The sequence below is a fragment of the Anarhichas minor genome, unplaced genomic scaffold (assembly GCF_050575085.1).
Source record: "Anarhichas minor isolate MPS153535 unplaced genomic scaffold, ASM5057508v1 ptg000021l, whole genome shotgun sequence".
Classification (NCBI taxonomy): Eukaryota; Metazoa; Chordata; class Actinopteri; order Perciformes; family Anarhichadidae; genus Anarhichas; species Anarhichas minor.
The window spans coordinates 4,560,505-4,573,058 of NW_027466467.1; the positions used below are offsets into that span (position 1 = coordinate 4,560,505).

The 12,554-nt window shown below is 42.9% G+C and overlaps 1 protein-coding gene across 1 annotated transcript in view; it reads right to left on the reverse strand.

Moving 5' to 3' along the window:
- cntn4 (contactin 4) overlaps positions 1 to 12,554 on the reverse strand; it is an 85,767-nt gene that overhangs the window by 7,078 nt on the left and 66,135 nt on the right. The window contains exons 10-12 of the mRNA XM_076096384.1: positions 10,590 to 10,717; positions 9,352 to 9,642; positions 1,693 to 1,868 (exon numbers count right to left, since the gene is read on the reverse strand). Coding sequence (XP_075952499.1) covers positions 1,693 to 1,868; positions 9,352 to 9,642; positions 10,590 to 10,717 — 595 coding nt within the window. The remainder of the gene's footprint in view (positions 1 to 1,692; positions 1,869 to 9,351; positions 9,643 to 10,589; positions 10,718 to 12,554) is intronic.

A 12,554-nucleotide genomic window follows, 5' to 3' on the forward strand; every position in this document is an offset into this window, starting at 1 on the left:
CAGAAGGCTGTGGCACAATGGCAGTAAGAACACTTTGGAGTGTGTCTGGTAGCTTAATCAAAGTAAGTGCAGATGTGAAGCAATGCATTAGTGAGGCTGTAAATTATGGTGTAAGAAGCAACTGAATCATAGAAGAAACAGGAAAGACAACTCAGTGCTGGCTTTTTTTTTCTCTATGCCTGCAGTTTCTGAAGGAGCCTTGAATCTTTTTTTTTTTTAAGGAAAAAATAAGCCTGCGTAACACATGCTGAGATGTAAGCTGTGAACCTCTGAAAGTGTACAGCGGCTGACTGAGACTGGTTGCAGGGTGTGTATGTAAATTTAATTTTAAAAATAAACCACAGGCAGCAATTTTCCTGCCCATAAATAATACACTTGATACAAACATTCCCTCTGCACTGCGGCTGAATTTATTATGACCCTGGTAAAATAGAGAAAAGGTACAATATTGATGTACCAATGAATCTTCACAGTCACCTCTTGACCTTTATTCAATGGAATCTCTGAAGGGGCTGGGAAATAAATCAATGTCTTTTATGTAGCGAAAGGGCACAGTCACACTAATGAAATGAGCATTCTTCAACACACCACAATATGGTTTGATTCTTAATTATTCATTGTGTATTCCGGGTCATCGGAAGAAACGTGGTGTAAAAAACTGGGCATCTGAACGACATCATCGTTGAGGTTTTGCACATATTGCAAAAGTAATGCGTGGAAAATGCTCGATATCCAAAGAAGTAAACCTGTTAGCAATGTGCATGCAGTTTGCTGGTCAGAGACCCTGATTTTAATAAGGTGGCGGATATAGTTTTGAACAGGAAGTACGTGAGGAAGAAATAACCGTTTTAAGGTAAGGCAGCTCACACTGTTATTGATGAACCTTGCAAAATGTCTATATTTAGGTGATCATTTAAAGTTTCTGTGTGGGACTTGATGACAGCTGATAGAGGTGCAGACTGATGGCTTTAGATGGAATCTGCATCACATCATTACGCTTATAATATTTCACAGGGGGAAAAAAATCAGTTGTGCAGAGTCTCTTGTCATGACATTTTAAATACACAGACTAAATTGTGTGTTGGCACAGTTTTATATGCTTGTGTACTTAGCAGATATCTGATGCGGTTTAGCACTTACGTACCATATCTGGCATACATCTAGCATAGTCACTTATATTTTGTTATGCTAATATTACTTTTACCTTGTAATGCTAACGTTACTTTCATTTGGTAATGGTAACACTATTTTGATTTTGTCATTGTAAAGCTACTTCTAAGGTGTTACGCTAACATTACTTTATTTTGATATGCTAACACTACTTTTATGTAGTTATGCCAATGTTACTTTTTAAAATATGTCATTGTCACTTTTATGTTTTTCTGCAAACGTTACTTTTATTTTGTTATACTAATGTTATGTTTATATTTGATATGCAAATGTATTTTATTTTGTTATGCTATCGTTGTTTTTTATGAAATTGCTCCATTACTAAAGAGAGAAAATGTCCATTTCCTGCATTAGCTATCATGACATTGTGGCGACTTGTTTTCACATAGCTTGCTGCAACGCTCATATCCTCAACTGTTTGTAAATTGGAAGCCTGTAGCTCTAACAGAGACACAGCATTAAAAAAAAAAGGCCTTACAGCCTCGCAGGTTGGCAAAAAAACATTAGAGATTATAGACTTACGCCTCCCACTTTTTCAAAAAATCCACCGTGGCTCCCGAAGTGGATGAGCTGCTCGTTGAAGAACCAGGTGAACTTGAGCTCCAGGGTTGGGTCGTGGCTCACTTGACAGGGCAGGACCACGCTCTCCCCCACGGTGATGTCCAGCGTGGATGGCAGGGTGGTGATGGCGGTCGGCTCTGAAATCACACGCCATGTACGTTTGATCAAAACACACTTTTCTGCCCCTTACTTTTTTACAGGCGTTACGATTCAGTATGGGAAGTGGCTTTGCAAAAAAGCCGAGCCCTTCCATCATCCTTATGGATATGTCAGACTCAGTTAATAGAAGGATATATGGGACACAGCACACAGCAAACTAGGGCGCACGGCTACAATAACTGGTATTAGTCGGCCTGAGCTCGTCTCTGTGGGGACTCAGAGACGTGTCTCTCCTGCATCCTGAGAAGCCTCCATGTGTTACTGACAGCTCAGCCTGGAACCACCCCCCTCTCTCTCTTTCTCTCTCGATCGCCCCCGAAATTCCCTATACGCACCGCTAGGACAACAGTAAACAGCAGCAAGGCACTTCTTTCAATCGTCGCCACTCTCTTTTCAAGCCTGCAGTGCATTATAATGGCACCGCAAGGGAATAAGGCGAGCGTCCCTTATCTGCACTCGTGTGTGAGGCGGCGGAGGAGGAAGGTGGAAGGACATGAGAGAGGCGAGATGAGTGGGAGAGGCTTTGTTCTCAGAGTGCACAACACCTGTCTCCCTCTTGGGGGTGCTATGATTACTTGGTTGAAATTGCCACTCTGAGCACACAGACTAAATTAACCATGGCAAATGATCCCTGGACAGGCATAGATTCATGTAGAAAGTGCCGGCAGTGCAGTCTTCATCCAGAGTGAATTCGATACCTCCATTGTATTGGCCCCCTCCACGGCACACACACACACTCACCACCACCACCACCACCACCACGCACTCCCGATGTGATTTATCTAGCCGTTTTCTGATACCAGGCCTAGAATGCTATCAGCTGGTAGGTTTTGTCATATACACAATGAAGGTGTGTCTGAGAGACCCAGTCCTCTATTACTGGGGCTAAATGGCGAGCGATGGCGGTGCAGTAAAAACGTGGTAATAACACACAGGAGGTATTCAAGGGGCCGCCTCTACTCTGTCTGCTCTGTTGTCTAAAGGCCGACTACACCTTGTAGAACAAGTGCAGGAAATAGAAAACCTAAGGCTAAGAAACACACCTCTCTGTGTTGCAGTGGTTTTTATAACGATACTCTGCATGATGTGAGGAGATGGAAATAGGAGGAAACAAAAGGATCAGGGAGGATTTATCGGGAAATACTTTGATCCACAATAAAAAGAAAAATGTACTCCTATCTGCAACATGGAAACATACTGTAAACATGTGTTATTTCTCCAGCAGGATTGGTGTATTTGCCACTTTCCTAACATGAGCTTGGCTCAACGCGGTGTGTGCTGCCCGGCCTCTTGCTGCCTCCAGGGATCGACTGTGACAACGATGGGAATATGCTCCCTTATTACCCTCCTCTGTCATCATCTGTGACAGATTATATGGACAACCAAGGTTGGTTACACAACCACACACTGGGCTCTTGAGTATAATTTGATTGATTTCCGACTTGTATAATGCCTTGTTACCTGCTGCCACTGTAAACGAGGGGATAGTAACCCACTCACTTAATGGGGTCAATTTAGAGACGAGATAGTGCTGAGACAGACCGGGCGCCACCGAGGGAAGTGCTGCTGAGGCGGGTCAAACCGCCGCCGACATGTTTCACTTTGTACGTCTTCCCCACAGTCACCTGGTGTTACACGTCACAGTGTTTAACATGAATAATCGACCGTGAATGAATTAAACTTGTCGAAACCAATGTGTGTCATGTGAAGTGAATAAACAAGTGGTCAAGGTGAACGTTTAGTAAGTCAACAAATTCCATTCAAAAAGCCAAAAAATATGCTCATGGTGGTAACATTTGTGATTGATACTTGTGTTTACTTTGGCTTTTATGAATAAAAAGAGAATAACTGTCCATAGAAAAAGGTTTTAAACAATATGATTTGCCATTGAGGAGATCGTTTTAAAAAATGTGAGTTTTGACTTTGAGTGGCTGCATTTCATCACATTTCATACAGACAGCCCTCACTGTGTTCTTTCAACAAAATCCTATTGTTCACCTGAACATTTCTTCTATCTTTAAGACAAAGTTTGGTGGAAAAAAACTATTTATAAACATAAACACATCATTTTGTTTTTGGCAAGACCCTACTAATAACATTAGAACGTCAGAAAAGGGTCGATTGGTTATATTTGTTTTCAGGAAATTGGGAAATGATTGTAAAATAAAACCTTCCTAAAAAAGAATGACATGGTCTCCAGCTTCAAAATGAGACATTTTGAGAAAATAAAGCTGCGTTATATGAGGTCTGATAGAGGTTTTAAGATGAAGACCCCCAACATTGTTTAATGCTTAAAAGAATGAGACAGATGAATATCTTATTATTCAAGCAACATCAAGTTGGATTACTAACCCTACACAACAACAAGGCAATGAAACCGAGGGAGGCCAAACAGATGACTTACCGACACTGGCTCACAGTGGGAACACTCGTAGAAGCAGCTCAAATAGAACATATAGTTGACCAGAAAACATAGCGAGCAAACAGACTCCGCGCTCCTCTCTGACAGTCTTCAGCCATCATTAATAATGCTCACACTCCTCTCTGTGCCCCCCCCTGTGGAGATCCCCTCCTAGCTTTAATGGTCTGAAGCTGTAATGTGTAAGAGCGTATTCTCCTTGAATGTATAGACACTGTAGTTTTCCACACGGCGAGTGATGTGAGCTTGAATAATGCATAGAGGACGGCATCAAGGAGCCACGGGCCCCGTGATCCAAGGATTTTTGAAAACAAATTTACCAGGGAGGAGATTCACCCCCAACCCTGCAAGTCCTTCAAACTGAGATGCACGCAGATGACGCGGAGGCATTTAGGTTCAAGACGAGCACAAACTTGTAGAGGAAAATGTTTTTCAATTGGCAGGTCAACGGCCTTTTCTAAAACGGCCGACATCGGGCTGAAGTTCATGCCATTTATCTGAAGGTAAATCACCGCAACATGGATCCCATTCTGAAAAAAAAGCCCTTCAATCCCCAGTGTGTCTGGTCACCCTGGGACTAAAGTGTGGTGACCTTCATGAAAAGAAATCAGTTTTTCTACCTTTGCTTTTCATATCAACAAAGCACAGAGGGCTTTCATCAACACAGCACAGACTCCTCCTACGCGCTCCTTTGAATGCCACTTATTTTCCAAAGCACCAAATCAAAGGTCTTTCAAGGACAAAACTTCAATTGCGATAAAAGCCCGTGTACATCGCTCAACAGATGCATACAAGATGCACACTCCACACTGTATTCGTAGGGCTGTGCATGCCGCACATCTGCAGCGACCTGCTGGTGATCACTGACAGATGGCTGCTCATTATTTTTCTATATGGCCGTCAGGAGTCACACATCGCATTTGTCTCACATAGTTGCTGGCAGTCAACACGGACCAAAGGGTTTGCTTTGATAAGCGCCTCCCAGACTTTGATACAAAACTGGAATGCTTTTACATCAAGTAGCTGAGCAGAAGATTCCTCTTCTGTCTTACACGCCAAAAGCCCAAAAAAATTACAAAAGCCATGACCAGTGCTATCTTTCTTGTGTGATATCAAATGTCATGTAATCCCAGAGAATTTTGTTTTTATCTAACAAGAGTAAATTGGCCGGTATACTCCATCAGAAGTGCGTATCACATGGTTAAACATCTATGGAAACCTCCTCCCTCATTTGTGACGCTGGAATTGGCTGTGCTGCCACAATGTATGTCTTTTTTCCAAAACTAAAATTCCAAGATCCATGCTCACTTTGTGCTGGGTTTGAACTTTACAGGGAATGTTCAAGGGGAGTGTTCATCTTTTTTCAAATCTATTCATAGATGCTGAACTGAAAGTCAACATCAGTTTAAATGTATGTTATATTTGGAATCATTTCACCACTTAACCTTGCCATCAGACGGGTAACTAAAGCCGTTATCAGTGCTCTCTTCAAAGCCGCAGTCATTTTAACTAACAGAATATGAGAGTTGCTGGTCCACGGCTGCCTTGATCGGTTAAGTTGTTTTTGATAGACTTCGGTGAATCTGAAATAACTCTTTCAAACATTGCTAATTGCTAATTTAGTGTGTTAGCATGCTAATGTTTTTCCAATTAACACTAAACACAAAGCACAGCCGAGGCTGATGGGAATGGTGTTAGTTCTTTAGTCATGGTATTTGGTCATAAACCGAAGTATTGGATGAATTATAATTATTACAATTTTAAAGTCATGATGGCACTAGAGGAAAAGTTAAGGGTGTACCACGCGATTACAATTCATCCTTAGGAGAACATATATGTGTGGACTAAATTCTAAAGGAATCCATCCAATAGTCCCTTGTCAAATACCATGAATACGAGTGGAAACATGATCCAATAACCACTTACACAAAATATTCTACTTACTTACTTTCCAAACACCTCCAGAGCAAATGGATATGAAGATGTGCCACAGTGTTGGAAAGACGAATTGCCTTCTGGGTTAACAGAGGCAGACAGAAGTGAACGCAGTGAGAGCTCAGAAGTTTTGAGTTCACTGACCATCTGTAATGATCGGAGGCAACCCTAATTGCAACCGCTCAGCTCCAGCGTAATCAAAATTCAGGGAGCACGTCCATAATCAAGTGCAATTAATCTGCTAATATCCCTCCAGTGTTGAAATAATGGGGACATTAACAGGGCTCATCTGTGGTGACTGCTCCACCGCTGCTTGTGAGGTGCCTTTCTCACAGCAGGAGACGCCGAACGCCTTTTGACAGGTATTTTTCCGCATTCGCATCACCAAAGTCAATTTGAATAAACTACTGTCGTCTCCCATAAGGGCCGCTTCCGCAACGCACATTTCTCCCCGCTAAACAGGTTTCCGATCCTCAATGAAATAATGCATCTAAATTACCCCGTCCCATTCCCCAAACAATATCGATTGTGACAAGCAAGGCACGAGATCACATACAGGAACATTCGAACATCAGCAGCAGAAAACAGCCTTAACACATGACGATGGAAAGGAAGCGAAGTGAGAGAGGGGTGTCAAATAAAACTCATATTCCTTTTTCGCAAAAAATAATAAGTGGATAACGGCGCCGTCTCTTTATGCTGAGAAGACATACGCCTGTGTGTTCCCTTGCAGCTTGATTGGAAAATCACATAAAGGCCATCAACCTGAACCTACAGAGAGAGCGGTGGGTCCCACCACCCCCACCCATGCACACTGATTGGCTGGGGGGGGGGGGGGGGGGGTTCTGTACAGGTTTCATTTCGCAGTGTGTGATAAATGGGTAAAAGGAGAGTGTTAGAGTGTAACTGGCAGGGTGTAGCAATGCTGTGCTTTTTATTATGCCTTGAACTCCGGCTCTGCGCTCCAAACATTTTTCACAGCGTGTGAATACGTCCACGTGCAAAAGGTACAAACACACTGTCATTTTCTGCCGTTAATTTCCTCACTTCAATTATGCAAAGGTTACTGATTATTATTTATTTGTAGAAAGGCAAGACTCGTCAATAGGATGCAGAGCGAGGCATCAGAATAAATCAGCGGCAAGGTGCACTCTAAGCTCTCCCCACATCCTTGACTGATGCTGACTTCCAGGCATTTATAATATATGAAATCTGTCTTTTATAATTCAACAGAAAAGGGAAACATGCCTTGATAGTGATTTACCGAAGAAAGGGCTGGTCTAGTTTTATTTATTTATTTATTTTCATGATGCGATGCATCTTCTGGTTGAAAAGGAGATCCTGTATCGATACAGGACATTCCTTTTGCCGTTTTTCACACCGACATTAATCCATTCTTTGATTTTAGTATTCAGACTAACACTTGGCAGTGGGGCCTACAATAATTTAGATTTCTATCAATACTACTTGGATGAAAAAAAAAAAGAGACTGATTTTCTTTCTGCGCTGTCGACACGGCATTTCAAAGGATTTTGCAGATTGCTAACTTGAAGAAGAAAGTCAATCAAATGGATTGAACCTTTGTTCACAAATCCTTAACAAAAGAAGAAGAAGAAGAAGAAGAAGCTCTGTCTTTATGAAGAAATGATTTAACTGCAGAGTGGTGGAAAACATACTTATTGTATGGTCGGGGAATTGGAAGTATTTTGGCACCACTTTATTAGTTTTTGATTTTTCTTTTCCGTGTGTAATTCATCGCCTCACAGGGGAAAGGTGTCCTCAACACTGCTGGTTGTGTACATGTGGTTACACTGAACCGTATTCTTTATGGGTGAATAAAGGTTTTCCCAGCACAATCCTTTCAAAGGGTTTGCCTTGACATCTCAGAATGTGCTACTCCTAGTGAAACCGAGGAACTACAGCGGCAGCGGTCTGGTTTGTCTGAAAGATGTGAGGCAAATATTCCAATAATCTGTTGAAATACACATGAGAATCGATACCAAACCCTGTGAAATATGAGGCGTGAACTTATATCCCTAAGGCCAATACAACTGAGATCAATAATTCTAGGAATCTATGCAACCCAGCCAACTAGGAAGGTCAAGGCAGAACAAATAATCATAACACAAATGAACTGTGTAACCTCCGCGAAAAAGGAGGTCGACGTGAGGGTGTAGTTCACTGAATATGTCAGCAAATGCCCCAGGAACTAGAGGGGAGAACACTATTCCCAGAGGAAAACAGCGGTGTGCACAGAATAAAGCCAATGAGCTGTACTTTATACCCAAATCATTTCATACTGCATAAAAACATTAACATGAAAATTGTTAGCATAGAAACTCCTCTATAAAGGAAATCAAACTGTTGAGAACAGAAACATAGATACGGGATAGGAAGGCGAGATCGTTCATGATGAATGTTTAAGGTTCAGTCAAAGGTAGTGCAGAAAAGTTTTTAACCTGGATACGAAGGTGGTCGAAGTTGGTGCAAGTCCAACCACCCCTGGACGTCAGTTCCAGCTCTGTGGCGCACAGTGACTTACCGCTGCTTCCCCCGGGTTTAATCTGCACTCTGGGACCATTCAGCAGCCCCCAAAGGCTGAGAGGGTTCATGTCGTAAAGGACAGTCAGAAGCATTTTGGTCCGAAGCCATTGAGAGATTTATAGACATGCAGCAGTACTTTAAACACTCTTCTCTGACACGCTGGAGGAGACCTAAGAACCGGTGTTGAGCTCTCTCAGCCTTTGTTAGGACTCTAACAGTTGCTTTCTGAATAAACTGAAGTAGGCTGAGCGGTTCTACAGACAATACATAAAATCGCACCATTGTGGTTGTAGATGGAAACTGATTTGCATGACATTGGAGTATTAATGGCTGGTTTAGTACCTTTAATTTAAGGGGTTGGGGGGATTGCTTAGTCAGTCTAAGTTCTACATTATAAATCTTAAGTTTCACTTTAAAGTTACTACAAGGAACGTTTTACTGCTTATGAAACAGTCAGAATTTAATACTGATGCCTCTATATAAGCAAACAAGACAGAATCAGTGAGAATATTGGCTATATGACAGTTCTTAATGTAATCGGGTTTGAGAACTATATACGGCACGAAAGTTGATCAGAAACTCCTTCAGCTCAGACTCCAGCGGGGCCTCTGGCAGCGACCCGGCTGCCGCGTTCAGATACGCCTTCGACCTGCAGTCGGAGCTCTGGCGAGAGGTGGAGAGCTTTGCGCCCGCCAGCAGCGTCTCCTCCTCGGTGCCAGAAGCAGAGCTTCGCCTCGCTGCTCCGCTGCTGGGAGCCAACTCCGACACCGCGCTGCTGTTGCTGAGCCCCGAGAGGGAAGGGAGGCACGGAGGAACCAGAACCAAGACCGAGGAGGGCGGACTGTCAGACTCTGCTGCAATGAGAGGTTGTCTAAAGGGACACTTGCCCAAATTCCTCACAAAATTTAAGTTTAAGGTGAAATTGAAGTTTTGGTTTATCGCCGTTTGTGCTCGGCTTTTCCGCCCGGCTCGGCTTTTCAGCACTATTGATTCAGCATTTGTCCGTGGTGCTTTTGTTGCCAGAGCGTGATTTAACCCTCACAGGTGCATTGACATGGCAATGCCATTCTTAATCTTATAATTTAAAGTGCGTTAAAGCTCATTCACAGAGGGCAAAGCGAGGGAAGAACATGCCGAGGTAGGCTCCGCAGTGCACTAGTGTTCTCGCCGACGTACTGCTTTTCAACGGCTGTCGATCTTGTGTGGACCTTTAGAAGTAATAGACAAATCACACAAAACACAGAAGTGATCTGATATAGCAAGGTCAGTTGCAATACCATTTGTAATATTAACACCCTCGGTGATGGTGAAAAAAAAAAGAAGGTCTCTTGCTCGGTTTTGAAGTAAGATAAGTCACAGCGCCAGAGCAGAAATACAATCCCCCAGCCCAGATGATCTAACAACACCATCAGGACTTTTTCACACAGCATATCCTCTGTCAGGACTGGAGGCACAGAGGCAGTGAGCAGAACGTCTTCTGCAAACAGACATAGCAACCGAGGTGTGTCTGCCTCTCCAGTGATGACAGCACAGAGAAAAAGCCCCGCTCCTCATGACGGAGAGAACGAAGTGGTTGGAGGCTTTAAAAATAACATCTGTGTCCTTGCTCTCTATGTTGTTCATGATTTATTTATGAAATTGAAACAGTTCAAGTTTTTCCAAGGAGCAGAATAAAACATCAAGCAACTCTATCTGTGTGCTGTCAGTATAAAAAGGTGTCCAGTACCTTATTGGTCAGGGTCCCTGCTGACTGAACTGCAGAAGGGACTGTGATGAAATGTTAAGAGGGAAAAGGAAATACCTTTGACGGTGACGCTTCCTGTGCTGCTTGCCACGCCGAACTGGTTTCTTGCCACACAGGTGTAGAGGCCTGCGTCAGACTTGGTTGCATTCCATACCCGAAGGTTACCGTTGTCCAAGATGGAGACCCTGTTGTTAAAAAAACAAACAATTTATATTACAACCATAGCATCAGCTTGTTCCTGTTTGGGGGCGAGGCTGTTCTGAATGCCCGCCCGATCAGAACCTATTGCTTGGCTCCCAGTATTGCTGTCTTGTGGGTGGGCGTGCCCGTTTGGAGCAGGCCAATTGCTTGGCCCCGGGAAGTTCTGCTTGTAACTATATCTTCCGGGGAAGTGAAGAAGACTTTGCGGTTGTAATGTTAGTAGATCCAGCATGCAGCAGCAAAAGTGAACTGCGATCAATTAGCCGCGGCCTGTAAAGGACCCGTGCGGACGTCATTGTCGACTCAGTCTGCAGAGCCATGAAGCCCCGACTCCACTGCTGCACAAATCACTGTTTGCTTGTTTATTGTGTCCAAATTGCATCTACTTCAATACTGCACGCCCTTTTGTCCCCAGCAATATACCTCCTAAGTGTGAAGCACATCGGATGAACGGCTCATGAAATATGCAGAGGACACACAGATCCCTTGCTTCAACCGTAGCATACAGTAGGGTTGACTTAACAGCAGAGACAAGTGACTAACACAGCAGGAAACATTTCTCAGTGTCTCTAATTAAGTTCTGCTTCTTTGCAGATCACAGCGATGAGTAATAGGATTGCATTTTCAAGAGTGATTAATTCCGCACATGACTTGGAGATATCTAGGACAACAGTGGCTTCATGCCCTTTATACAATGGCCACATGTGCTCCAAAAGAAGGGCCTTACAAAACTTGACATTTTCTAAATAACAAGCAAATATGGAAATTGTGCCCTTGAAAGCAAGGTACTGGGGGAAATCAAGGGTGGACCGAGTCATCAAAGCACGCTGCATTTTAATTATCTGTAAATATGAAACGGCATCAGCCTGATTGTTAGGGGGGGGTGAAGTGTGGCCTGTAAATTGCTCTGTTCACCTACAAGTCAAAGGTGTCACGGCGAACATATTCATATTCACAGTTAGATGGCAGCGAGGGTGTTAGAGGATCAAGCAAACTGAGGAATAGAAATTTAGTTTAATGCCGGTTCTTATTTTCAGATACAGACGCAGGCATGTTTGCGTTATTTTCCACATATGCTGGAACATATGTAAACAATTAAAGCTGCACCGGTTTTTATACTAACAATCGGTCAAATGACTATCTGTAATTTCAAAGGAGTCACTCAAGATGACAAACCCATAATTATAATAAGATTAAAAATAATTAAAAAAAGGTTAATTAGCACAGGACTCTGCAGTTCCCCTCAGCTCTACAGAGCGTTTTAGCATCTTTCAACTCACTGTTTTGTTACGGTTCACTCACAACAATCCTGTTTCCAACTACAGAAGGTAGCTTTGTAAACCCAAAGACAGAAAGGAAAAGTCAGACTACTTGGTGAATGTTGTGCAGAATTTAGTAGCTAAAAAAACGGATATTTTTCCTCTGGGGTTTGGTTTGCACCCCTTTAGGCAACACGTTCTCACTGTCAACTCGAATATGGCGTTTTGCTTGTGTAATTTGGCGATTCCTTTGACCCCTTGGATTTACTTACTGTAAATCACCAATGGCTTAACAATCTCCTATTTTCACATCATGCCATGTCGCTGGCCACATGGTGAATGGTTCCCTCTCATTTTAAATCTGGGTCTTTTGCTGCTGTATGTTCCACCTGAACGTTCCACTGTGTTCCCCACTTAGTCGGTAACTTGACTAAAACATCAAGCTGAAAGGTGGGTCTGTCTAAGTGTCTGTCACTGTAAGCTACTCCTTTTCCCGACAAGCAGTAAAACCATTGATTAAAGCTTCAACTCTTTCGAAAAAACTTTCTTATTTTTAACTAAT